This window comes from Bos indicus, chromosome 14 (assembly GCF_029378745.1).
Source record: "Bos indicus isolate NIAB-ARS_2022 breed Sahiwal x Tharparkar chromosome 14, NIAB-ARS_B.indTharparkar_mat_pri_1.0, whole genome shotgun sequence".
Taxonomy (NCBI): domain Eukaryota; kingdom Metazoa; phylum Chordata; class Mammalia; order Artiodactyla; family Bovidae; genus Bos; species Bos indicus.
The window spans coordinates 15,825,910-15,852,722 of record NC_091773.1 but is presented as its reverse complement, the minus strand read 5'-3'; the positions used below and the strand labels follow the sequence as shown (position 1 = coordinate 15,852,722).

The following is a 26,813-nucleotide window of genomic DNA, read 5'->3' as shown; positions in this document are numbered from 1 at the left end:
CGGAGGTGGGGGGGAACCATTTGCAAATTCAAAATCGGGTATTGAGAAGAAGAGTCTAGAGGGAATGTTACATTCTCAAGTTCAAGAAAAGAGTCCCTATATCTTGTTAGGTCTTAATAAAATGCTTCCAAAGTGGATGTAGCTAGATTTTTTTCTCTTCAAACTCCCAGTTCAAGCTGGAAGAGCAAAGCTGGCTAGCGGATCTGGTAATTAACTGGTCTGTAAACGATGATCGGCTAGGGGGAGGGGTCTTACACCAGCAGTCTCACTTTCCTTACCTGGCTCCCACCCTTAAGAACACCCATGAAAAATCTCCCTATGCAGGCATGATTTCCAGCTCCCACTGCAGGCTTTTCTAACATTTTCACAAGATTTAATAAAGGGTTTTGGAGATTATAGGCTATAAAGGATGGAGGAGAAAATTATATAATTTCTGCAATAATTACTATAGAACATTTGCATAGGGCTTTTATGTACTATCCCAAGGCTTCCAAGAAATTTATAGGTCTCATCACAATGCACAATAGACATGGAAACTGCCAAATTTTGGAGATCAGGTTGGGGGAGGGAACAAGTCAAGTACCACTTTGTATCTCAAATTAATAGATATTCTGCACTTGGGGACTTTGGTTCTGATAGATTCTATTAGCTCCTATCTGTTCACAGGACCATTATATGTAAGGAAGTCTGATTGAAGACTTTCTATTTCAAAGAAAAATCAAGCACGTGTTCATTTTCCCAAAGCAACATATTAATGGCAGAATTTGTACAGTTACCTTTTTTGGCTTTCTTCTGCAGTTTCAGTGTATCTGAGGACTTCTTTTTTATCTCTTGGCGAGCTTTTTTATATTCTAAGAGAGAGAAAAATATTGAACAATCTTACCACTTAGCTCAACAGAAAACATTTTAGCAACAGCCATTACTTTTATCGCTGAAAGCATAAACTCTGATGTGCAATAAATACCTTTATTGGAATATAAAATGGTAAAAAATCTTCTGATGCATTTTACAGCAAAGGGGTCATGAACATGAAAACGGACAAAATGTACCAGGGTCTTTTCCTCCAGCATTCATTCATACCAGCTCTGAGAAAAGATGGCACTTGGGAAGGCTTCCATAAAAATGTTAAAATTCACAATTTCTCAGTGTAAGTAACAGGAAATATTTCCAGTATTATCTACTTTCCCAAGGCCCAAATCTACAGGGCTTCACTCCAAGAAGAACCCACATGGTTAGATGCTGGCCAGATGCTACAATTCAAAAATGAGCATCTCAGACTACAGGAGAAACTAGACCACACGGCAGAGAAGTGCGAAAGGCCTGGCTGCCTTACATTCACATTAATACCGAGGCTGGACCCTGTGGACCCAGTGGCGGGGCAGCCCACACGGCCACAGCCCCACTAACACTTCTCTCTGCCCCCCTCAGCTCATGCCCACCCCAAACTTTCCCATTTCTGTTGCTGGCATTTCCGTCACCCAGGCACGAACATCTGAAATGACAGTTGGCTCTGATACTTCTCTCCTTTGCTACCCTCATAGTCGATTAATCACCAATTTGACCAGTTCCCACAAAGCCACCCCCATCCTTTCCCTCCCGCCCGCCCTGAGCCTATCAGAGCTCTTTTTATATGCTCCTGGCATCCATCAGAGCTCTCTTTTATACGCTCTTGGCATCACTGCCGGCCCACACGCTTTCCCTCCACCACATTCACTGCAGGTTGTACGATGCTGGGAGCAGGGTCTCCTGACCCTTCCATACCACCAGCACCCCTACCCTTTGGTTCCAGGAAGACTGACGGAGTGATGTCCGTCTGGACCACTCAGTCCCTAGAGCCGATACGTGAGGTTTTGAGACCCACCGGTTGAAGGTATATACAAAGAGAATGGCCAGTTCTGGGCAGGAGCCTGAAGGCTAACTTACATTATTAAAAGTCTGGTTTTCAAAATGTGCTGAAATGCCTGAAGTGTGAGTCTCTAGCATTTAAGCGTAAGGTTACAATCACTTTGAATTCAGCTGATCGCAACTGACGCCATGGGACAATGACAGCATCCATTGAGTGACGCTGCATGCCCCAAACCCAGCACTGAGTCCTGCGGTGGGATCACTTCCCATCCTTCATCCTCCAACACTGAGACGCCCACAGGAGCAGCGGGGGAGAAGCACGTCCTCCAGGTGACACCAGGGACCCCAGCAGAGGCACAGGCAGCAGCCGGCGACCTGCCATCTGAGACTGACGTGCGTCAGCCACCTCGGCCCGTACCTTTAGCGTGGTCTTTATCCAGCTGGTTGGCCACTTTCTTCCATTCTTCCATCTGCTCTTGAAGTGGGTTTATCAGACAGTCGATTAAAGCACTTGCACAAAAAGACAAAGAGAAGGAGAAATTACACAGATATAATCTGTTGTCAAGGTTTACACTCGGTTGTCAAAACACACCCGAATCATAATTACCTGAAGCAGGACAAGGCAGCACCCTAAGCCCAAGTTCACCTCCAAACCCCCCAATTTCACAATGACCGTGTCCTCAGGATGCTTTTCAATGACTGTTAAGAAGCTGTACATGTGACTGGTTGGTGTGACCTCTTCTCATCGCCTTTTTAAAAAATTCCAACACTTGTATTCACAATCAAGGTTGCAGACCAAAGGGGTCATGCCCCTCACTGCATAAGGGAACCGGCTGGAGAGCTTTATAAGAGAAGACACCTGGGCCTCACCTAATACTTGATAGAAACTTGGGGTGGGGCCCCAGAATTACTTTAAAAAAAAAGACCCAAGTAATTCTGATGTGCATTCAGGATAATGAGTCGTGACTGCAGATTGTGGACAGCCTAGAGAGGATCAGAGGGATGAAGGCTCTCCAGGTACACCCCTTCTTATTTTGTGCAGGTTCCCAAACAGATCGCGGTTAGACAAGTGGAAAGACAACACCCCATGGAGAGAAATCATGAGTCAGAGGACACAGGGTTTTCTGTACAATGGAAGGAAAATCAACCCAAGCCTACGTTATAGAGATGTTGTCAAAAAATTAGAAAATACCCATAAATTGTTTGAATGATGTTGGTGAGAACTATGACAAAGGCAGTTTTCAGACTGCTTTTTGATCCTGCTGCTGCTGCTGTTCCTGCTGCTGCTAAGTCGCTTCAGTTGTGTCTGACTCTGTGCAACCCCACAGACGGCAGCCTACCAGGCTCCGCTGTCCCTGGGATTCTCCAGGCAAGAACACTGGAGTGGGTTGCCATTTCCTTCTCCAATGCATGAAAGTGAAAAGTGAAAGTGAAGTCGCTCAGTTGTGTCTGACTCTTAGCGATCCCATGGACTGCAGCCCACCAGGTTCCTCCATCCATGGGATTTTCCAGGCAAGAGTACTGGAGTGGGGTGCCATTGCCTTCTCCGTTTGATCCTGAGCCTGCTGAAAATCTCCAAATTCTAGGTATGACCTCCCTGCTTTCTTACCAGGGTCTCCTGGCAGCTCCCACCCTCATATGTCCTCCTCCAGCCTCACTCCCTCCAGGTCTCCACTCAGATTTTTCTTCTGAACAGAGATGCTCCCTGACCAGCCTGTATCCAGCAACCACCATCCACCCCACCCCAAGTGTTTCTCCTCCTATCTTTCATTACTGCCTGACAGTCTGGCAGGTTTCTATCGTGTCTGCAGTGTAAGCCCTGTGAGTGCAGAATGTGGTCCTAGTCAGGGCTATGCTCTGTACACCTGAGATGGTGCCCGGCACATAGTAGGTGCTCGATGCACGGCGGCTGATGGAACTGGCGTCTCTTCATCACTACGATGGGATGAGGGTCACAAGACTGGCCCGAGGGTAAACAAGATGATGGGTGTGGGAAGAGGTGCGGGGGTGCCATCACAGGGCAGACTCCCCAGGGGCAAGAAAGGGAGGAGGAAGTTCGATTTCGTCACCAGCTCCAGTGAGTGCTTTCTCCTGTGTGGACACTGTGTACATCTGCACAAGAACCCTTCAGGGATTCCTACACCCATCTGCCAGGGGCCGAGACCCCAGCCCCATACTGCAGGACACTTATGGCCAGCCAGGGATTCAAACCCAGGCCCAGCTGACTTCAAGACAAGGCGTGTTTGCTGCTACATTTGGCAACCTGAGATGGCCCTGCAAGAGGGTCAGAGGGCTTCCACCTTGCCAGCCTCTTACGCAACTCGCAATTCACAAAGCAGACTGAGGACAACTGATAATTATGCTGATCTGTTTGGAAGGACGTCCCACTCTCGCTGGAACACTGGTGACTCCAAATCCCCATGCCAGCCACTGCCATTTCTACCCATTGTGGACTCGCGTGAAACAGACAAGAGGCTGGCAGCGTGGAAGGTTCTTCGAGCCGCCACTGCCCTCCTAGGTGGGTCTGGAGGATGCACTCAGGGCCCGGGTAACAGGAGAGCAGTGCACACCCCACTATCCAGCATGGCAGCTTCTCCTCCTAGGAGGTTCCTGTAGGGGTGGGGCCCAGAGGTCTCAGTGGGATGCCCGGCTCCCCACACTGATGAGACACATAGAGAAGATCCCAAGGTGGGGGGTATGGGCTCCGCAAGGCAGGGACCCAGGCCATCCGGTTCTCCACCATATTCCCAGGGCCCAGACCAGTGCCTGGCACACAGCAATGTTAGTTGCTCCGTCGTGTCTGACTCTATGCGACCTCATGGACTGTAGCACACCAGGCTCCTCTGTCCATGGGATTCTCCAGGCAGGAAAAGGAAATGGCACATAGAAGACGCCCAGTGAAATACTTCCTTGGGGACTTTCCTGGTGGTCCAGTGGTTAAGAATCTGTCTGCCAATGCAGGGGACACAGGTTTAATTCCTGGTCTGGGAAGATCCCACCTGCTACAGGGCAACAAAGCCTGTGCCCCACAACTACTAAAGCCTGAGTGCCTAGAGCCTGTGTTCTGCAACAAGAGAAGCCACCACAACGAGAAACCCGCACTCCACTACTGGAGACTAGCCCCCGCTGCTGCGACTGGAGAAGGACTACGTGCAGTGACAAAGACCCAGAGAAGCCAAAAATAAGTAAATAAACAAACTCGTTCGGTGAGTGAGCAGCGTGACAGGCTGTGATGAGAGACGGGTTGTGGGGATTTCATGTCACCGGGAAACCCGCGCTGCTCGAGGCGAGTGATGCTCCTCATCAGCTTTATAACCTGAAGTCATCAGGGCCGTCTGAGATCTGGGAGAAACATGGTCCTCACCTGGAGAACTGCCTCAGCTTGGCTTCTATGCTCCGATGCCTCATGCACATCCTGGTCAGGGCGGATCCGATCTCCCTGGTGCCACCTGGGAAAGCAACAGAGGCAGACGTGAGGGACAGGAGGCAAGTCAGAATCAGGAAGACCCTGAAAAGAACGAACAAATGGAAAAACCATCCAGATTTCACTGTGCCATAACCCAAGCCACTGTCTTTCCAACTTCTCACCAGGCTTGTGCACACAGACATAAACGTGTGTGTGTGTGTGTGTGTGTGTGTGTGTGTGTCCACGCGTGCTTAGTCGTTCAGTCGTGTCTGACTCTTTGCTACCCTATGGACTGTAACCTGTCAGGCTCCTCTGTCCATGGGATTTTCCAGGCAAGAATACTGGAGTGAGTAGCCATTCCCTTCTCCAGGGGACCTTCCTGACCCAGGGATTGAACCCGGGTCTCCTGCATCACAGGCAGATTCTTTGTTGTCTGAACCACCAGGATATATATATGGCTACACATCTTGAAATAATCACCAAAATAAAAGCTACCTTTACTATATATAATAATACCCTCTAATATTTTCTATTGTTTATTATATTGACTGTGACACAGAAGTTGATTTTACAACCCACAGGGTCAAAAATACTTCTCAAGGAAGATGATTAAAATAGTATCTGATATTTAGGGAAAAGCTGTAGTTTTGTTTTGTTTTCCACTTTTGGCAAAATCCTCCTTCTAGCATTATTCAGAACAGCCAGTGAAGCTACTGCATGAAGTCGCATATTCTAGAACGCAAGCAGTGCAGAGAAGGGCAGGGATAGAGCAAAATGAAAAACAGGGAATTTTTTTTTTTGATGGGTTTGGGTAACACCAGTGTGAAAAGTCCTCAAACTCAGCCAATGTCAAAGTATACTGAAATACGGCTTGGTTTTTCCCAAAATTCTTGTCGTACTTTTCCCTTCAGGCACACCCTTCTCTAAGATTATTTTTGAAGTTCCTTTCCTTCCCCCTCTTAGAAACGTTTATATCAGCATTTACTTGGGCTTGGGGGGAGGGGGAGGCAAATAGTAACTACAGATGGTAAGTCTGCGCCAAGCACTGGAAAGCACAATTATCAATGTTATGAAAACACTGGGGCTCACGAAATCAGAAAGAAAAGTGTCCCAAAAAGCACTCTCTTTTTTAAAAAAGGAAGAGACAAGATCTTCAAGGGAAAGCCGCAGAAATTTATTGCAGGTTTAACCAAGTCAATTTAATAGGAAAACAATCCCCTCCCTCATTAGTACTCATGACGTTATTTATTATGGGCTGTATTTTCCGCTCTGCCTTCTCTCCTAGAAATGCCAGTGTGCTGCTTCACTTCCACCTATTTTCCATTTTATTCTGCAAAACTATCAGGTTTCCAGAACCAAAAAATAGCAGTAATGGTGATAAATGTTTGATATTTCTATATTTTATTTTAGCCTGAAAAGAAGCCTCTGCAGCCATTCTTCTAAAACAGGGTTTCTCAGTCTTAACACTATTGATACACAGGCGCAGGTCCATTCTTTGTTAAAGGATGGTTCACGGCATTCCTGGCCTCAGCCGACCAAAAGCCTGTAGCAGTGGCCCCAGTCTGTGACATCCAAAAATGTCTCCAGACAGCACCGAGGGCTCCCTCGGAGCAAATTCTCCCCTAGCTGATTAAGTACTTCTGCAAAAGAACCTGAGTGAGAGTTACAGCTCATCTGAGGCTGACTTTCTAAATGGCCAGAAGGGTAAAATACTGCTCTGTAGTTCCTGGCATCTGAGTTAGTGCCAATGGCAACCTGACCGTCTACTGCTGCTCGCGCTGCTCCACCAGGGAGAACCAGTAGAGGGCGCCGTTTTCACACGCACCACTTGCCTTCTGTGCTCCCTTCAGATTCTTATGAGCATGGACTAGGAACACTTGATCCCCGGAGAAATCTCTCCTATTTTTCCAGGGCCTTCATTTGATTAAAAGTTAATAACTCGGCGACGCAAGGAAACTGGCGCACTCACTCACAGCTGGTAAGAGTGTAAACTAGTACTTTTCTGGAGGAAAATCTGGCGGCATTTATCACGACATGTCTTACAAAAAAAAACAAGCTCCCATTTTGACCCAGCAATTCTACGCTGAAAAATTTTACCCGAGGAAACAATTAAGGGTGAAAGCAAATCCTTACCTATGAGGATAGTCACTGAAATGTTGTTTACCATAGTAAAAACAAGAAACAACATCTTGTTCTAGGGAGCGGGCTGAATAAAACCCTAGGATGCAGCACATGATGGGAAAAGCATGCAGTCAGCCAAAGTGCTGGAGAGCGATGCTTCAGGTCCCAGGAAGGAAGTCGTTTGTTAGAGCTGAGGAAGTGCTGGGCCCCAAGATGACTGCTTTGCACATATGAATTCATTAAGTCAGCTCACCTGGTGTGCTGCCGTTCCTATCACCCCCGTCTTACAGACAAGGAAAGCACCTTTCGTAATCTGACCAGGGTCACACTGCTAGTAAGGTGGATTCCAACCCAGGCCAAACCTCCAGAGTCTGTGCATTTATCCATTCAGCACACGGCACTTATTACAGACAAGGGGAGATGGGAAGCAGAGCTAAGAGCCCAGAACATCCTGCTAAGCTAACTTATCTACACACTCTTACGGGTATCAGGGCTTCACAGTCCAGCTCTCTTATTTCAGTTCCCAAGCCTAGAACTGTCCACAATTGAGACCACGGGGACTAAGCTCCAATCCTCGCTAAGCTGCTCCACACGTGACCGAGAGCTGTGTCACTGATTACCCACGCCTCAGTTTGCTCAAAATAGAATGCCATGGTTGGAAAAGATCACCTCGAAGCCTGGCTCCCTAACTCCATTTCTCTGGTCCTGGATTTCTGGTAGCTTCCCCGATATTTTCACAGGTCACCACTGGACATATATCATCCCCGGGAAAGCCCAAGGCTTCCCGGCAACAACTGAGCTGTGGTGTGCTAACGAGCAGCTCCACACAGACCGCGTGCACGGCTCCCCTGCTCTGCAGCAGCGGGCCCCAGCCCTTGGGCACCAGGGACTGGTTTCATGCAAGACAATTTTTCCACAGACCAAGGGCGGGCAGGGGGGTGGTTTGGGGATGAGTCAAGTGCATGACACTTATTGTGCACTTTATTTCTAGTATTATTACATCAGCGCCACCTCAGATCACCAGGCATTAGATCTCAGAGGTTGGGGACCCCCTGCTCTGTGGCACAGGGCTTCCTGTGAGAGGAGGAAATGAAGAACCACAGGGAAAAGTCCCAAAGAGCAGCTTCTCTGTCCAAGGGGCATGAGGGCAGGAGACAGGCAGCTAACCTCCTCCGTGGACGCCAGGACCCAACCGTCAGAATGACTGCGGATCTCCGCCACTCCGGGCCCCTAAAAATAGCTCTATCTGTGGATGTGCTTAACAATGTCTTCTGCTCTTCCTGACCCTCGCTAAAACTTAAAAACAAAAAAATCAGCAGGTCTGAAAAGCTTCAGAGGAAACTGGCTTTAGTTACAAAGCCAGAACAGACATCTGGACGAGCTCTGAGCTGACAGTGAGAATATTTATGGAATCAAATGACTGAGACGGTCTCGGCAGCTTGGGAGTGAGGACAAGATCTTACTTGTTTCTGCTTTCCCTGCACCCGGCACTGGGGCTGAATGACGGAACCAACACTGACCGTTTTGGAGGGCAAAATGGTAGCATTTTTGGCTAGGTAGAGGCAGGGTGAGGGAATGGGTTTGCCTCTTGTTGAATGCATAAGTATTTGTGTAACTTCTCTGTGCATACAATAGAAGATTCAAAATCAATACAAGATTCTTATTATCTTACCAAAGGTCTATACTTCTATACTGATTCAAGGTCAGCCTGGAGAAACAATGGTGTATTTGCTTTTTTTTTTTTAATTGGAGTATAGTTGAGTTACAATGTTGTGTTATTTTCTGGTGCACAGCAAAGTGATTCAGCTATGTGTATACATGTATATACATATATTCTTTTTCAGATTTTTTTCAATTACAGTTTGTTACAAGATAGTGAATGCAGTTCCCTGTGTGATACAGTAGGATTTTGCTTATCTGGTTTTCTACTGCTGCTCTAATAAATTACCACACATTTAGGGGTTTAAAGCAGTATGCATTTATTATCGAACAGTTCTGGAAGTCAGAAGTCCAAAATCAATTTCTCCAGGTTAAAATCAAGGTGTTGGGAGAGCTTCATTCCTCTGGAGGCCCTAGGGGAGAATCCTTTTCCTTGCCTCTTCCAGCTCCCACAGGCTGTCTGCACTCCTTGGCTCGTGGCACCTCCCTCCACCTTCAAGTCAGTAGTAGCGCCTTCACGCTTCTCTGACCTCTGCCTCCGTCCTCACATCTTCTATGATTCTGATCTTCCTTCTTCCTCCTTAGAGTTTTGTGCTGTACTGCTGCTGCTGCTAAGTCGCTTCAGTCGTGTCAAACTCTGTGCGACCCCATAGACAGCGGCCCACCAGACTCCCCTGTCCCTGGGCTGTATGGACCCACCTTAATAATCCAAGATAATCTCCCCATCCCAAGATCCTTAGCTGAATGATATGTGCAAAGCCCCTGTTGTCATGTACAGTAACATATTCACAGGTTCTGGGGTTGAAGGCATGGATGTCTTTTTTGGGGGGTGCATTATTCTGCCTACTAAAGATGAGTAGGAGTTGTTAATTTGGAGAATGTATGGGGCACTGGGTCCTCTGTCCAGAGTCCATTCATTCATCCTCAGATGATTAACTGAGACATGATCTCACTCCATCTGCTCTGGCAGTGGCTGGTTCAGGGACGAGAAAAGAGACTGAGATGTTGCTGGGGAAGCCTTTGGGGAAAATATCCCTGATCTTAAGATCAACACCCACAAGAGACCCCACAGGGTGAGAACAGGAAGCAGGCTGCCCAGCTGCTGTGATTAACCATCTTTACAGCAGTGGGGACTCCTGCCTTAGGAGATGGCACGTTCTGCGGGCGGAACCGAGGAGGAGCCCCAGTCTCCAGGTGAGCTCACAAAGCTGCCAAATTAACACATTGGGAGCCTGCTCTCCTGAACCTGGGGCTCCAGTTCTGCAAATACACACAGTTCCTTATTTTTAAAGCCACTTTGATTTGGTTCTGTTTCTTGCCAGTTCAAAGAAGAGGGAAGGGAGCAACAGCCTCGTGCTTCCTCCCTGCACCAGGAAACACCCTGTGGCCAAAAGGCACAGTAAGTCCGCCACTCACTGCTGAGGGAGGCACAAACAGTTGATGGCAACAATTTTCATTCTTTTTTGTGTAAAATGTCGAAGAACGTCCTCCCATAACAAGCAAAGGTTTTTTATTAAAAAGTAGCGCACAATCAGTAGGCGATTGAAACGGGGTGATCTGCAAAGGAGACAATCAGTGGAAAGAAGTTTCACACAACATGTGTGAAACAGATCACTAGCAGGAAGTTGCTGTACAGCACAGGGGGCTCAGCCCGTGCTCGGTGATGACCCAGGGGGTGGGCCGGGGCGGTGGGCGGGGGCTTCAGAGGAAGGGGATACATGTATGCGTGTATATATGTATGGCTAATTCACTTCATTGTACAGCAGAAACTAACACAACATCGCAAAGCCTCCTTTAAAAGCCTCCTATAAAGCCTCTAATAAAACATAAATAAAAATAAAATAGAAAGAAGTAAAACATCTAGAGCTTAGGCTATCGAAGTATGAATGTGGGGCACACGAAGACACAAATTCCACATTTACTCAGTATTGCCTTTGTTTCCTAGGCTGCTGTAACCAAGAACCCCACAGGTTGGCTTAAAACAACGAAAACTTACTGTCTCACCATTCTGGAGGGTAGAAGTCTGAAATCAAGGGGGTTGGCAGGGCCCTGCTCCCTCTAAAACTTGCTGGGGAAGGATTGTTCCCTGCCCCCTCTGATGGGTGCTGGCCCTCCATGGCAGATAGAAACATCACCCCAGTTTCTTCCTCCATCTTCACCTGGCAATTTCCCAGCGTGTGTCTCTCCGCATGGGACATACGTGAAGGCACCCTCTTCTCTGTGTGTGTCTGTGTCCAAATTTCTCTCTTCTTATAAAGACACCAGTTGCACTGGACTAGGGTCCACCCTAATGGCTTCATCTTAACCTGAAGACACCTGCAAAGACCTCATGTCCAACTGAGGTCAGATTCACAGGGACCAGGGGTAAGAATGGCAACCTCTCTTGGTGGGATGGGGAGTCACAACACATCCCCTAATAAGGATCTACCATGCAACAAGGATTAAAGTGACGTCAAAGATGCTAAAGGTGGAGGGCCCAGCCTTGGAAGGACTGGCTGGGGGGATAGCCATGAAATGGTGCAGGGAACGTGATCTTTGCAGCAATCCTAGGAAGTAGGTACTACTGTCTCCATTTTATAAATGGAAAAACTGAGGCTCTGGAGGGTGACAGGCAGACCCCAAGGAGCCTGCAAGCCCCAGCACACCCATGGCAGCTGCTTCCCACTGTGGCTGGTCTGGAGTCTTAGCACAATGTCCTTGCCGTCTCCAGAATTAGTGTGCGGGTCAGGAGGAAGAGCAATCAAGTCAAAGGGTTAAGCGCTCAGCTCCGAAGTCAGCGCGAATTCAAAGCCCAGCTCCCCCGTTCGCCGGCTGTGTCACTGGAGAGTTTAACTTGCTTAGACTCAACTGTTGATGACTATATTCCCAAGAAATGATTCTGCCCACTGGTGTTTCCTGTCATCATACCCCAAATGCACCACCCATGGGTTCCAGTTGGGGCTTCTTGAGAAACAATGTGAGGTATCCTAGATTTTTAAAAATCATTTTTGTCCCTAATCTTTTACAACTGCCTCATCCCTACTTAATCTGATGGCGAGCTACATATTTTTTTGAAAAGCAACTTGCTTTTATCTTAGCTTTCCAAACATTCCACTTATTCAGAAACAACCAATCTTGATTTTTCACATTCATCCCAAAGATTTATATACCTTGTAATTAAATAATGTAACGCTGTACAACTGGCATATACAGGTTTTGGAACATACATCTGACCCTTGGTCAAGCTGACAACTCAGGTAGAAGAAATGTATGTACCCAGAGAGAAGTCTACAATAAGTTGAGCTTATTGCAGGCAGAGGTCGGTACATTATCATAGAGAAAATAAAGAGCCCTGGTTACATCAATGGGCCACTTAAGCAGGGCTCTGATACAGCAGTAATCAGTCAAGTCCTACAAGAAGGTGGAGGCCAGAGTAATTACCTCAGCCCTGGCTGGAGTGTCCGCCCACAATGATGTGCTAGCCAGTATGTGACAGTCCCCAATTCTCCCACATCTAACATCATCCTTCTCCAAGGATCTGGCTAATGGATGAGGCACGGAAGGCAGGGTAACAGTACAAAGGAACAAAGCCAGAATTGTCCCATTAGGGCTCAGGGTGTGCCACCCCCAAACATGCCGTAAAGAACTTGAGAAACGGCCAATGCAAGAGGGACTCTCTCCAACTCTCCTTTCGGTCTCCCTGAACACAAGAATGGCATCTGCCCTGTGAAAGCTGTGCTCCCCACATCTGGAGATGGAAGGACACCCTTGTTGACAGAAGAGCATTCGGGCCAAGCCTGTTTAAACAAACCTTGTTACCTCTCTCATTAATTACCCCAACCCCAAACTCTGTTTAGATTCTTCCCTAATTGGACACCAAACCTACATTTCTTTGTCCTGCCTATTTCTTACAGATGTACTGTTTCATCTAAAAGTCTACAAGCTGCTAAGTTTGACTATTTCCTTAGTCCCGTTTCTATGAGCCCTCCACACACAGGAATTAAAATGCGTCTTTTTCTCCTGCTCATCTGTCTTGTGTCAATTTTATTATTAGTCTGGCCACAAGAACTCAAGAGGGGAAGAGGGAGGAACCGCCAACTCCCTGACAGCTCCTTCTTCCCAAACATCTTCAAAGACAAAAGTTCAAAAGGGAGTGAGTGGACCAGGGACTTCCCTGGTGGTCCAGAGACTAAGACTCCAGACTTCCACTGCAGAGGGCATGATCGATCACCAGTTGGGGAACTAAGATCCCACATGCCATGTGGCAGAGCCAAAAAAATTTTTTTAAATAATAATAGTAAAAAAGGAGAGGTCCAGAAGGTCCGCTTGGGAAGGATCTCCTTGCTGTCAACAGTTATGCACCAACCAAGTGGTCGCTGGTAGAACTTGAAGCCGCGGGGCTGAGAGGTCCACCGGTCAACTGACTGCAGAGAATCTATCTCTTGGTGAACTATGCCTTCAGGGCAGGGAGACAGGTTCCCCGGCTAACCAGCGCCTAAAGGTGTCTCCAGCCCGAGATCTCTCTTTGCTGTTTATTTTTATGTCGCAAAGCTTGGGACAGTTGTGGCACCAGCCTTCTGCTAACAGAGACTGGAAAGGAAATCCAGGACCACTTCTGCAATGACCTGCAGCAGCTTGGAAAGCTGAGGGTTCAGTAAACGAGGAAACAGCATGTCTCTCTCTCCTTCCTCTCAAGCTCCTGCTCGCTGAGCCTGGAACTGTGAAATGTCAGGTGTCTTTTCACCCGAAGGCTGACTAGAGCGCTGTCTGAGCTTTGCATTACAGCAACTGCCTCAGCATCCAGTGGCCAATGCTCTGGCCAGCCCAGCGGGTGGCCCACCCGCCGTTCCGGGTGATGCCCACGGCTCTGCGCCCACCACACCAGCATCACAACTGACTGTGAAGCTTGGCTCCCCCCTCCTGCACTTTCACTGCCATGTTTGGGACACTTTCATTTCACAAGTTTAGGTTTTGGTACAGGCTAAGAGGGCCTCCTAGGTGGCTCTGGTGGGCCCGCCTGCCAATGCTGGAGACCTAAGACACGCAGGTTCCATCCCTGGGTCGGGAAGATCCCCTGGGGGAGAACATGGCAACCCACTCCAGTGTTCTTGCCTGCAGAATCCCACGGACAGAGGAGCCTGGGGGGGCTACAGTCCATAGGGTCGCAAAAGGGTTGGACATGACTGAAACAACTTAGTACACACACACACACACACGCACACACACGGGCGTCAAAAGGGATAGTGAGAGTCCTGAAGTGGAACCTGGTTATAAACCCGAATTCCATATGCATAATTATACAAACTTGGGAAAGAGAGATTTTTTTGTCTCTCCTTGTAACATTTTATTTCATGTGTGTGTGTGTATGTGAATATAGAGAAAGGAGAGGTAATAGGCTATTTCTATAATATATACATTAAGCACAGCAAGCAAGGGCATATGCTCTCTGGGAAAAACTGAGTTCAGAACATATCATTTTATTCATACGTTTGAATGAAAATGGATATTGAATTAGTCAGGACCTGTGTCCCTTTTAGTTTTACAGGCGTCAAAACTAAAATTCTTACTCTTTTGTTAACGACAGATGTTTCTGTTTTGATCGTAGTGAAGCTTGAAAACTATCATGAGATTAATTTCCTCATATGCTGAAGTTTTAACCCTTCTTGTTGGGGTTTATGTACAATCAGAGGTACAGAGCATAAGCATCTGATACTTTTTTCATATTTTTCCTGTGAATTGGGATGTTTTACCTTTTTACTAGTCTTGAAGATGGCTTCTTTATTTGCAATTATGCTAACTGCACTCTGAGACTTTAATAAACGATTTTTTTTGGTTTTGAAAAAAAAAATATTAAATAAACCTGAATTCTAAGAGGAAGAAGGGAACTCAATTCTGATGCCCAGAGAGGCTCAACTGTGATGCGCCAGCCAACAATGTCCACGCTTTATGCAAAGGTTCAGTCCAAGGAACCCAATCGGAAAGGCCATTAGGTGGACCCCTACTGCAAGATCAACAGCAGGGTCATCAGGAAGCCCTGGGGACCCCAGGCAGGGAGATCTCAGCTGGAAGTGGGCACACCTGCTTGGAGCTCTAGGAAGTATATCTTCCTGGTGACCTCCAGGCTGGATGAGATGACCCTCTTTACCATTTTAAGAGAAATGATCTTACAGCGATCAGGGTGCTGGAGGAGAGATTAGCAGCATCCCATATTCCACCAGCACCGAGGAGACACTGCTGTGGTCTGACTCCTGTGCTGTGAGCAGAAGAGATAGCCCCCGCCCTCATGGGACGTGCCTCATCTAAACTCAGAAGCCACAGATTTCAGGGTGACCTGCAGGCTGGGAGGTGCCTTGGAAAGTTCAGGAAGCAACAAATATGCAGTGCCTTGCTGCTTGGCACCCAGCGCTTGCCTATAACAAGCAGAGAAGCCACGGGCGCCCCTCAGGAGTCCTGGCCTCGCTGCCATTTCTCTTGCTCAGAGACACGCGTCCGTGTCCTTCGCTGCGTCCTTGTGAAGCGGCCGGCTCCTTTCAAGGGCACCATCATTTCCACCAAAGGTCAAAGGGGGCACTCAGACTATCCGAACATCAAACCAACAAACTGTGCTTCTCCTGGCTTCATTAACATTTTATTTTTATCCTTAGGCACGAAAAGATGGACCACTGGGAGAGATGGCCTCATTTGATGTCCTGTATCTCTTTACATGGAGGGGAGGGTGAGGGATAAACAATCAGTTCCTGGTCTTACAAGTTACCCTGCAGACCATCTATCACTTACATCAGCCACATAAGGGAGCCCCACTCAGGGCAGGCACTGGTTGTCACAGATCACTGAAGACTGTCCACATACTTTATTATGTTAGTCCTGAAAATGGCTTCAGAACTATCCAAACATTCCTGTTGTTGTGCTCAGTTGTGTCCGACCCTTTGCAACCCTACGGACTGTAGCCCTCCAGGCTCCTCTGTCCATGGGATTCTCCTCTCCAGCAAGAATACTGGAGTGGGTTGCCATGCCCTCCTCCAAGGGATCTTTCTGACCCAGGGATCGAACCCACATCTCTGGTGTCTCTGGCATTGGTGGGCAGATTCTTTACCACTGCGCCAGCTTTCTGAATGTGCTGTTTAAATCACCACAATATTATTGCAACAAATACACAATCTGATTCCAAGGAAACGAACGAATGAGAAACGTGAGTAGTATTTTAAGCAGTAGAAGGATCTGACCCTTTGTCTTCATGAGGTGGCTTAGGTCAAAAGTAGAAAAACTTAAAAAGATTTTCAAAAATAAACCCTGAAAGCTCCCGGACAAAGGAAGTGTAACTTCCCTTTTGCTACAATGGCAAACCTAACATGCTTCCACCTTCAAGGAAGAGAAAAACACACAGTTTCCTGTGCAGAAACTGTATTCTTGGGCTCCTGTATGCGGCCGAGATATGTGGGACAATCCAGGTTGGTGTTCACGGGACATGCCATACTGCGCATGCGATAAAGGCCAAGGAGGGTTGGCGACACGTTTTGGGAAGACATCCTTGTGCCCATGTGTGGGTGGGGTGGAAGATACTGCAAACTTGGCAGCTGCCAAACTCACCTTTCCCAACTTCTCCCACTTCACGATTTTTCAAAAAGCAGAGGAAACAAGAAAAAAAAGAAAAAAAACCACACACACACAGTCCCACCACCATCTGGCGGCTTGAGACCAGCAAGCACGAGATTCTGGCAGGCACGGTACTGGCAGCCACAAGGACCGATATTCCGCTTCCTTTGTTGCTGTTTTAAAAGCAAAGCGAGACTGGTAATGTGGGAACACAGCAACACGAACACGCTCACACTTCTAGGAAAAACCAGAGTAGGAGCGAAGGCATTCCGATGGGGACTCTGCCCGCCTTCTTCTCCGATGGAGTGGAGCCTGGTTGAAAAGCTCTGGCGGGGGTGTCACTGGGAAATGCCTCTGGCTCCCCGACATCTATCACCATGCACGCCTGCTGCCAGGGTCTCCCTCTGGGGTACGGGCACAGAAAGATGCTCCCACCAGGGCCAGGCTGGAGGGACCCGAGGACACCAGCTCGTGCCAGCAAAGCAGATGTGGGCTGATGTGCAAAACCACACATCATTTTCCTAGCTCATGAAGCTGAACTGTCAGGCAGATAAGATGCTTGCAGCCGCTGATCTGAGCGTTATCTCTCAGGCAGTTTTTAGGTAAATCAGGGGGTCACTTGATGAATTTAGAAGCAGAGGAGGGAAGTTCATGGTTTTAGGGGTCAGAGCCAGAGTCTGAGGCACTCACTTCCTCCAAAGGGATGAGACCCCAGAAAGCAGGTCCATGATGCCACCCTCGGGCTCTACTGCTACTGCTGAAAACCTCCAGTATCTGGAATCAGGTTTCTCTTGAGTGTTGCTGGCCTAAGTACTATTCTGTTCCTTTAAGGGGCTTCTGTACCTCCCTGAACCACGCCAGAATGTGCTGACTTTACCATCTCTCAGGAAGCAATTCTGCTGCTTTCCAAATTATTAAGAATAGCTACCATCTACTGAGTGTTGGCAATCTAAGAGGCACTTGCAAGCACAATGTGTTCAATTTTAAAATCTCATTATACGCCTCCTGTAGGTATCATGGTCAGATAGGAATTATTATCCTCACTTTACAGATGAGGCCAAGGGCCTCAGAGAAGTTAAGCAACTTGCCCACAGTGGCACAGGAGAATTCAGGATTTTCATCCAGGGCTGAGTCCATAGTTAGAACCGTTCTTGAGAACATCTCGCTGTTGTGAATATGCACCAATGTATTTAGTGGGTGAGAAGGTAGCTTTCTGCTCCCCATCCCCATTCTGTGACTGAAGGAAAACAACAACCTTGCCACCCAGACATCTGTGTCATCAGCCAGACTCAAAACACACTGCCACCACTTCCTGGCTGGACTGTGTATGGGTGGGCTGGTGAGCACGCAAGGCCCTGGGATCAGGTGGGCACAGACTGTCTTAACACGCATCGCCCCCTGCCGGCTTCCTGCAGCATGGAGGTACTGCTTAGTCAAGCAGGGGACCCTTCCCTACTGGCCACAGATCACCCTTTAAGCTACTGATCCATCCCAGGAGGGGCCGCTGCAGGACAGTGTCCCAGAAACGGCCCATCCCTGCTTAGCTGAACTCAGTGTCCCATGGTTTTCAACACTGACATCTTGTAAAACAGCACATAATGGGATGTGTGCACATCTTTGGACATAGTAGGTGCTCAACAAACGTAAGTGGGACCTGGCAGACACACCAAGCTTAGAGTACTGAGCCTGTAACACCCTTTCTTCCCAATTCTCTTAGTCCATCTCCCTCCTCCCCACTCTATTCCACACCAACGAGGAACCTGTCAGGAGAAGCTAAGATTTAAGATTCTAAGGGAAAAGTGGTTCCATTTGGGCTGAGACTCCACTGGTGGCTCCACAAAATCCAGGCAGAGTTCCATTTTGCAGCTAACTTCCCAGCCAAATTCATCTCAGATCATTCAAATGGACTTATTACCATCTTAGTGTCTTCTTCCCCTTGATTTCTATCGGGTTGTACCTTTCCCAATGGTTCCTGAATGACTGGATGGTTTCTGATCAAACAGCAACTGAAATTCTAACCGTGGTATAGCTAGCAGGAGGCTGGCTCTTACAGCCAAAAACGAGAAAGCAGGTCTAAAGCTCTGGCAGGCAAGAAAGCAGCACAACCAAGGTGTCCTTGGCCAGCCCTCCCTCCCAACCTCCACCTGTTTACAAAGGGTGGTGCGTGAGCGCTCAGCCGTATCTGACTCTCTGCAGCTCCACAGACTGCAGCCCGCCAGGCTCCTCTGTCCATAGGAACTTCAGGCAAGAATACTGGAGTGGGTTACCATTTCATCCTCAGAGGATCTTCCTGACCCTAGGACTGAACCCACATCTCCTGTGGCTCCTTCACTGGCAGGCAGATTCCTCACCACTGAGCCACCTGGGAAGCCCACTTATGAAGGGCACAAACTGGTTTCAGTACCCAGTTTCCCAATGGAGTCTCAAGGTCAAGAAGTAGAATGCAGATCCAAAAGCAATTAATTTGCCCAGTTTCCTGAGAAAGCCACCACCCTACAGATCAGATGAAATGCAGGCGGCCCCTGTGTCCTGGACTCGGAGGACTGTGTAGAATGTGACTGCTCACCATGTTCTATCTCCGTAGGACTCGGGGACTTCGGCTGGCACAGGGTCCTGCTGGTGAAGCTTCCCCAACCCCTTCCCAGATGTCCTCCTGCCAGCAGAGAAAGGGCAACGCAGGATCCAGAGAAAAGAGGAGACTTGGGAGCACCCGACAATGTCTGAGTGCAAAGTGAGTCAAAGGAAGCTGAGAGGGGGTCACCAAGTGGCCTGGGTGCCTACTGGCCTGGGTCTCGCCCCATGCCTGGGACCTAAAGAAGCCTGCAGAGAACTCAGTATGCAAAGTGGGCATGGAGTAATCTTTCTCTTCTGCCTTTCAGAGGTCGAGCAGCTCAGAGGCCTCTTGCATTTGCATTTAAGGATGGAATAGAGGAGGGAAGGAGTGAATAAGGGGACCAGACAATCGCTAGCTCACCTCCCTGCTCCCAGGTACATATGTGCATTTTTAATGCTGTCCTGGGTGACTCAGCATGGGCTTACTACTTCTTGGGCTTTTGTCCCTCATTCACAGTTGGCCTCCAGTGACAATATCTGAGGCGCCATGGAATTCCCAGCGTTGGGGAAGATGCATGACCCATCTCTGACTCAATAGATATTTGCAGACAAAAAGAAAAACAAAGTTTAATTGGATAATAACATAGTCTGAAGAGTTGGACTCAATCTGAGCTCCCAGGAGAGGGCGCTAAGAGGTTCTTTACAAGTAAGACTCACTTGTGGATCCACTCGCCCACCCCCTCCCCCTGCCCCGCCCCGGTAAGAAAATAAAAGAAAACAGGACTTCTAGATCCACAAGCTGTGAGCTCTGAGAGGCTTGCCTGGTTTAAGGTTCAATGTCAGCAAGGGAAAGAGCATATCTAAATGCTAATATGATAAAGAATATTCAGATCAATGTTTGGCTATTCTGCCAACCTTTCAACTGAAATATTTGAGCATCTACTCAATGCCTCTTCTTCCAGGCAAGAACACACACAAAAGAAAAATAAGGAAGGAAAACAAAGAATCAAGCCTTTTTGTTTTAAGATACGGGGCTGATAATGAACCTCAAAAATCCCCATTAGGATGGAAGAGGGCCCATTAAAACGTTTGCAATATTCAGAGTACATTTTTTTTTAGAAGATAATTACTAACAATCTCAGGAAGCTCCAGATCCCCTCATATGCTGTTAGTAAAGCCTTTGCAGGAGCAGCTCTGTTGCCATGACAACAATCACTTGGCAGCGTGTAAAGGAGGACAAGGGACCTACCAAATGGTATTCTCAGCAGTCAGCCCCAAGATTTCTTAAAGCCACTTCCTAAAGGACCTTTGGCATCTCGGAGTCACAGAATTTACAAACTGAAGGAGGCCTTAGGAGTAACCCAGTTTTAGCTTGTCACTGTTATTTTTCTAGCCCTTGCCTGAGTCGCCTAGACTCAGCTGAAATATCTCTAGGGCCAGAGACCTTACTCTGCTCCACCCTCAGGGGAAGAGGGCAGGGAGCTTTCCCCCACCCCAAACCCCATAATCTGTGGAGTAAAGTGAGCACAGGATTAGGAAGAGAGGGGGTTATTTGAAGAACCTTTCCCTTCCCAAACAAAGGGCTTCTTTGGTAATGGCTGCCATTGTTCCATGAGGTTGAACAAAACAAGAGCAGCCATGGAAGGTGGCTCCTCGCAGGTCTTAAGGACAGAGCTGGTTTCTAATTCCAGCCACTGAATGCTACCTGCAGATTCATAACTGTCACCTACATAGAGCGCAAAGGACCCTGGTGGTGTTGTTAAGCCATTTGGGAGGTTGCACATGGCAAAAACACAACAACGTGCTTTGTGTTCACAGGCTATACACACAGCGCACACGCATGCGTGCATGTACCCACAAACCCGCCAGGATGTGCCTCCCTCCTTTTTTTAAATTTCTGGCTGCACCTCACAGCATGCGGGACCTTAGTTCCCCAAACCAGGGATCAAACCTGCACCCCTGCACTGGAAGGTGGACTCTTAACCCCTGGACCCCGGGGGAAGTCACCATGGATATGACTCTGTAGTCACCCCTGCAGAGCATCATTAAGGATGGCTTCTCCCAGGGCCCTGGGCATTTTTTTTTAGATCCATGCACATGGATTCTTGGGCAATTCCCAGGAGGGTACATGTATGTAGCCCAGGTTGGGAGAGGGGGATGGGGTGAGCTGGGGGGATGGCTATCATAAAAGTGGGTGCAAGTCTGACTGAAGGGGACCCCCACACCTCACCCACATGTCCTGCTAGGAGGAGCAACCCGGCCTGCAGCGGAGGCTTCTAGATTCAACCGACATGAAAAGGCCACCTCCAAGTGTGTCTCACCACTTCCCAGGTGGCTTTGGACAGCATCTGTATCTTTCATCAGTCACTCTGGGCAAGGGCAGTGGTACCCAGGACCACCATCCTGAAGCAAGCTTAACTCATTTCATACAAGAAGGAGTCAGAAAAGTGTGAAGCAAAGAATCTGGTCCAGTGTGCTCGATGCCGTATAAAGAATCCCAAAAGCAGAACTGGAAAAAATGAAAAGGGTTTGCACAAAGAGATCGTGCTCTCCTCAATACCAAACACCCAACTGAGGGCTGATTTTCCTTGGAATAGATGTGATACGAAGACAGCACCAATGAGCAAGGGTCGCCCCAAAAGGCTGCCACACAGCTCCCCAGGATTACCCAGTCTTTTTTTTTTAAACTTATTTGGCTGCACCGGTCTTAGCTGTGGCCCGTGGAATCTTGCTCTTCATTGCAGGATTTTTTTTAGTTACAGCATGTGAACTCTTAGCTGTGTCACGTGGGAACCCAGCTCCCTGACCAGGAATCGAACAGGGACCCCCTGCATTGGGAGCTTGGAGTCTCAGCCACTGGACCACCAGGGAAGTACCCCCACAAATGTTGTTAATCAGGAACCCAGCATTCTTTTGGGGAAGAACCTAGAAAACCATCTTAATGGTACTTCATCAGCAAACTCTAAAGTCAGAGGCAGGAATTAGCTCCAGGAAGAATTGGCGTCAGTTTGGTGAGCATCCCACAGAGATGGGGATGGCCACTCCAAACCAGTGGTGACAACTGGGGGATGACAAAGGCAGAGAGCGGTGGGGAGCCCCACCAGAAGGCGGAGGACGAGGGGTGGTGGGACTGGCAGGAGCAGGCTCGTTTCCTTCCAGAAAAGGAGCTGGCCCTCCCCCATCATGGGCCCGAGAGCCGCATTTCCAGATGACCGCGCTGCGCTACAGGAAGCAGCGCAGGCACACGGCCATTAGGCGAGCATGGCTCTGCGTCCACAAGCTGAAAAGACCAGCTTCCGGCCCTGGAGAGGCTGGTTTATTTTAGGAGCACAATTACCAGTTATTACAAAGCTGAAACTGACTTTTCAGGTAGAAGTCTCCGCATCAGGGATCTTTTGGTCCCAAGTGAGAAAACAGGAAAAACAATGACATTTGAATGACCTCAAGGTGAAAGAGTGCATCTTGGTGCATCTGTGTCTGTGTGTCTATGAGAGACAGACAGATATGGACACGAGTGAACCCAAGGGTAGGGACAGATGAGGGCATCTGACAATACTAAACTACCAGATTAACAAGGAAGGCTGCTACGTATGGCTGCACAGGTCGTGCACTGCACAACTCCAGCGGCCACCATTCCCATCGGCAATGAGTTGTGGGCATCCTAAAGTCTGATTTCTACCCCAGTGAAATACGGAATGAGGTCTGAGTGGAATCTGAGTCATGGACTACCAGCTCTGCCACCCTCATCGTCTATTTTGTCTTTTGGCAAACTAAAATAGACAAATTCACTCTCAGCAAAGGGATAGCCCCAACCAGATGGGTGGAGGACAAAATGGGATAATCATCTACTACTGAAACCTGGTTTAAACCGAGGCTAGTACCAATGGCCCAACACGTATGTTATGCTTTTAAAAAGTCATACTTTAAATTCTCAAGAATTACTCAACTGAGTTTGCAACACCCTTTTCCTCTCCCTTCTGGGGGCATGAGTAGATTTCTTTTCCTGTTGGAGAGAGGACCACTCATCTTTGTCCTCATTATGGGGATGGAAAATCATCTCTGATTTCTCAACCAACAGCAGACCTCAACTTACCAAGTAAGTGCACTTTTCAGAAAACTGTTTATACTTCAGTCATTTTGGAAACAGACATGATTTCTTTACCCCCAAAGAAACAATGAGGTGAATGGTAATTAAGTCCTCAGAGTAGATGACAAACTGAAGGCATTCCATGTCTAAACCATGTACTACTGAACCTGACCACGTCCCATCACAGTGCTTCTACCAGAAAAAAGTACTCAGGTTTTTTGTTTTTTGTTGTTGTGCCACACGCCTTGTAGGACCTTAGTTCCCATACCAGGGATCAAATCCGTGCCCCCTGCAATGGAAGCGTGGATTCCTAACCACTAGACAGCCAGGGAATTCCTAAAAGTGCTCAATTTCAACTTGGGACATGGATTTTCATGGCAAAGAGAAAGGGGCAGAGGGAGAAAAAAAGGAGACTCCTGCATTTGAAAGGATGGCACTCCTCCTGTGCTTAATAAATATTCTACACCCGCCATGCACCGACAGTAAGATGAGTCAATAAAGCAGTCTTTGCTCTAAAAATAGCTCCCAGGCCATGGTACAAAATGACAGGTAAATGGGAATGGATGACACAATGTGGTAAGGTTCCAGATTTGCGAAGTCAAGACAAGCTTGTCTCAGCTGAGACAGAAGGGGACAGACAGGCTAAGGCAGGATACCCGGAGGGTCCAAAAGGTTGGGGACGAGGAGCATTCCAGACAGAGACAAGGCAAGAAGAGGCCAGGCAGCAAGAAGGGACATGGCGTGTCTGGGGGCCTCTAAGGAGTCCAAGGGACCACAGCATCACAGACATGAGGGTGGTCCAGACGAGGAGGCTGGAGGGAGAGGCCAAGTGCGAGAGGGAGCCAACAATAAGGTCAAGCTTTGTGGGGCAACTTCACCCCAAGACAAACCAAAGCACAGAAAGGTTGAAAAGAGGCATGGTAGAAGAGGTGGAAGCAATGCACATCTGCCTGTGGACGACGGATAAACAAGATGTGGTGCTTACACACAATGGAATATAATTCAGCCTTAAAAAAAGGAAAGAGAAACCCAGTGACAAGCTACAAACATGGGTGAACCTTGAGGGTATTCCATCAAGTGGAGTTAAGCCAGACACAAAAAGGCAAATACTGTATGAGTCTACATATATGAGGGAGCTAATATAGTCAAGCTCATCGAGAAGGAGAATGGTGGTTATAAGGACAATGGTCCCCCAGGGACTGGGGGCAGGGGAGGAATGGAGAATTTTTAATGGGTATAGAGTTTCAGTTTGCAAGTTAATAAAAGTTCTGGAGATCTACTGCAGAACAATATAGATATTCTTAATACTACTGAGCTGTATGTTTTAAATGGTTAAGATGGTAATTAATTCATTAATTTAAAAGTCAGGGGTGAGTGGCTGAGGTCCCAGATAAAATGGTAAGTTCTTGGCTACTGGTTTTTCTATTTTCAAAGTAACATAAAGTCAATCAAATCCATTGGAAGCTCTCTGATAGCAGGGCTGTTTCTCATGAAACCTTGGCCGGTGATGAAAGATGAGTAAATGAGATGTTCCTTCAGGAAGTGCCTGCTCTCAAGCCTGCCTGCAATAACCTACTTAATCCCTGGTCATTTCTGATACACACATCCCACGACCCTTCTGTGCACCGAATTAGTAATTTTGTTTCACCTTTCACCTGTGTTTCTAATAGAAAGCCCAGTTCTTGCCCAGGGCCCCTAAAGAACAGCAGTTCAAGGGCACAACCACCAGAGTCAGACCTGGGTTCAAAGCCCAGCTCCCCCAGTCCCTACCAGTCCTCACCTTTCCCAGCCTCAGTGTCTTCATCTCTACAAAGAGAAGCAACAGTATCAGGTTGCCGAGAGGACTCGGCAAGACAGCATCTATGAGACACAGGGCCAAGCATACGGTCAGCACGAGTGTAGGGGCTGTTCTACGTAGAACCCCTAACGCTGTACCCCGTGTAACTAAAAAATAGTTTTTAATGGTAACATCACTCAAAGGTATTCAACAGAATGGCAGCTGTGGCTTCCAGGCCCAAGTGAAGCACTGGAAAAACCTTTCAACAAATGTTAACAGTCGTATTTGGTTTAGATGAATCATAACACCTCTTAAAAGCAGAGGAAGTGGCCCAGGGGGCCCTCAGAAAAAATGAGCAATAGAATCTGGATGAGCTAAAGGGCACCCAAGTCCATCAGTCATTCTTAAGCCATACAAATACATACTCAAAGGAGCTCTACGAAAGGATGTTGTCAAACCTTAAGAAGGAAGGAAATCCTGACACAGGCGATGGCGTGGATGAACCTTGAGGACATTCTGTTGAATGAAATAGTCACAAAAAGACAAATACTGCCTGATTCTGCTTGCAAGGAGGTGTCTAGAGCAATCCAATCATGAAAACAGAATGTGGACGAGCCAGGGGCTAGGATAAGAGGAAGATGGGGAGCTGTCACCTAACACGTACAGTTTCAATTGCGCAAGATAGGAAAGTTCTAGAGACTGGCTGCAAGACAATGTGAATATACTTAACACTGTTGAACTGTAAGGGCTTCCCTGGTGGTTCAGTGGTAAAGAATCTGGCTGCCAACACAAGAGATGCGAGTTCGATCCCTGGGTTGGGAAAATCCCCTGGAGAAGGAAATGGAAACCCAATTCAGCATTCTTGCCTGAAGAATCCCGTGGACCAGTTCATGGGGTCCCAAAGAGCTGAAAAGTTTAGTGAATAAAACCACCACTCTGAGCTATATACTGAAAAATGGCATTTTAAAATATAAACATGGAAATTGTTATATTATGTGTATCTGTCCATTATTGAAAATGAAAAATGTCAAAGGATCTCAGCAATTTCACCTCAGCCTGAGTTTCTGCTCTGGGGATGGTTTGGGAGGAGGAATTGAGTCCAGCACAGGAATATGATGCCTTCACCAACCAGAGCAGTCTGGTGGCCTTAGAAGGAGTCCTTCAGGATCACAGGATGAACCTGCTCGGACCCCCAGGCCCTTGGAAATGGCAGGGTCCCCTGTCCCTCCCCAGGACCACTTTCTCCTTTGCCACCATCAGAGGTGACAACATCAGGTCTTCATGACTCTGGGCCACATCTGCCTCCAACCAAAACAGGAATGCAATTTCATGTTTACAGATGCGGGCACAGATCTACCAGACCCAATATGAAGATGCTCAGCAAGTGCAGGGCACAGATCAACCAGACCCAATGGGAAGACGCTCGGTGTACAAAGAACAAGCCAACACTCTGCCGTGGCTGTGTCAGAGGCTCTGCACTGTCCTGCGCTTGAGTCTGCAACACGTGATTCCAGGGCCGTGAGCTACACAGTGCGGTGTTCCCATGCCTCTGGGTGGACTGGAAGCTGGTGGGGCTTAAGAACACGGGCTCAGGCGCCTTCTCGGTCTGTCTGTGTTGCTGCTGCTGCCACTGCTACAAGTGTGCTTGGTCTCGGGCAGTAAAAACACCCCATCGGTGTTGCTCTGTTGTGTGGGCTTGGCCCACCTATATGCTGTTCGTTCTGACGTCCTGCCCACATGCCAGAGTTGTAGATGGATAAAAACAAGTAAGACCATGCCTGCATGAAAGAATC

At 47.9% G+C, this 26,813-nt stretch overlaps 1 protein-coding gene across 12 annotated transcripts in view; it reads right to left on the bottom strand.

Moving 5' to 3' along the window:
• The window catches only part of MTSS1 (MTSS I-BAR domain containing 1), a 160,539-nt gene that overhangs the window by 32,623 nt on the left and 101,103 nt on the right, over positions 1 to 26,813 (bottom strand). For all 12 annotated transcript variants that reach the window (XM_019973409.2, XM_070802474.1, XM_070802476.1 and 9 more), the window contains 3 exons: positions 5,210 to 5,294; positions 2,264 to 2,355; positions 777 to 851 (listed from right to left, as the gene is read on the bottom strand). In XM_019973409.2, coding sequence (XP_019828968.2) covers positions 777 to 851; positions 2,264 to 2,355; positions 5,210 to 5,294 — 252 coding nt within the window. The remainder of the gene's footprint in view (positions 1 to 776; positions 852 to 2,263; positions 2,356 to 5,209; positions 5,295 to 26,813) is intronic.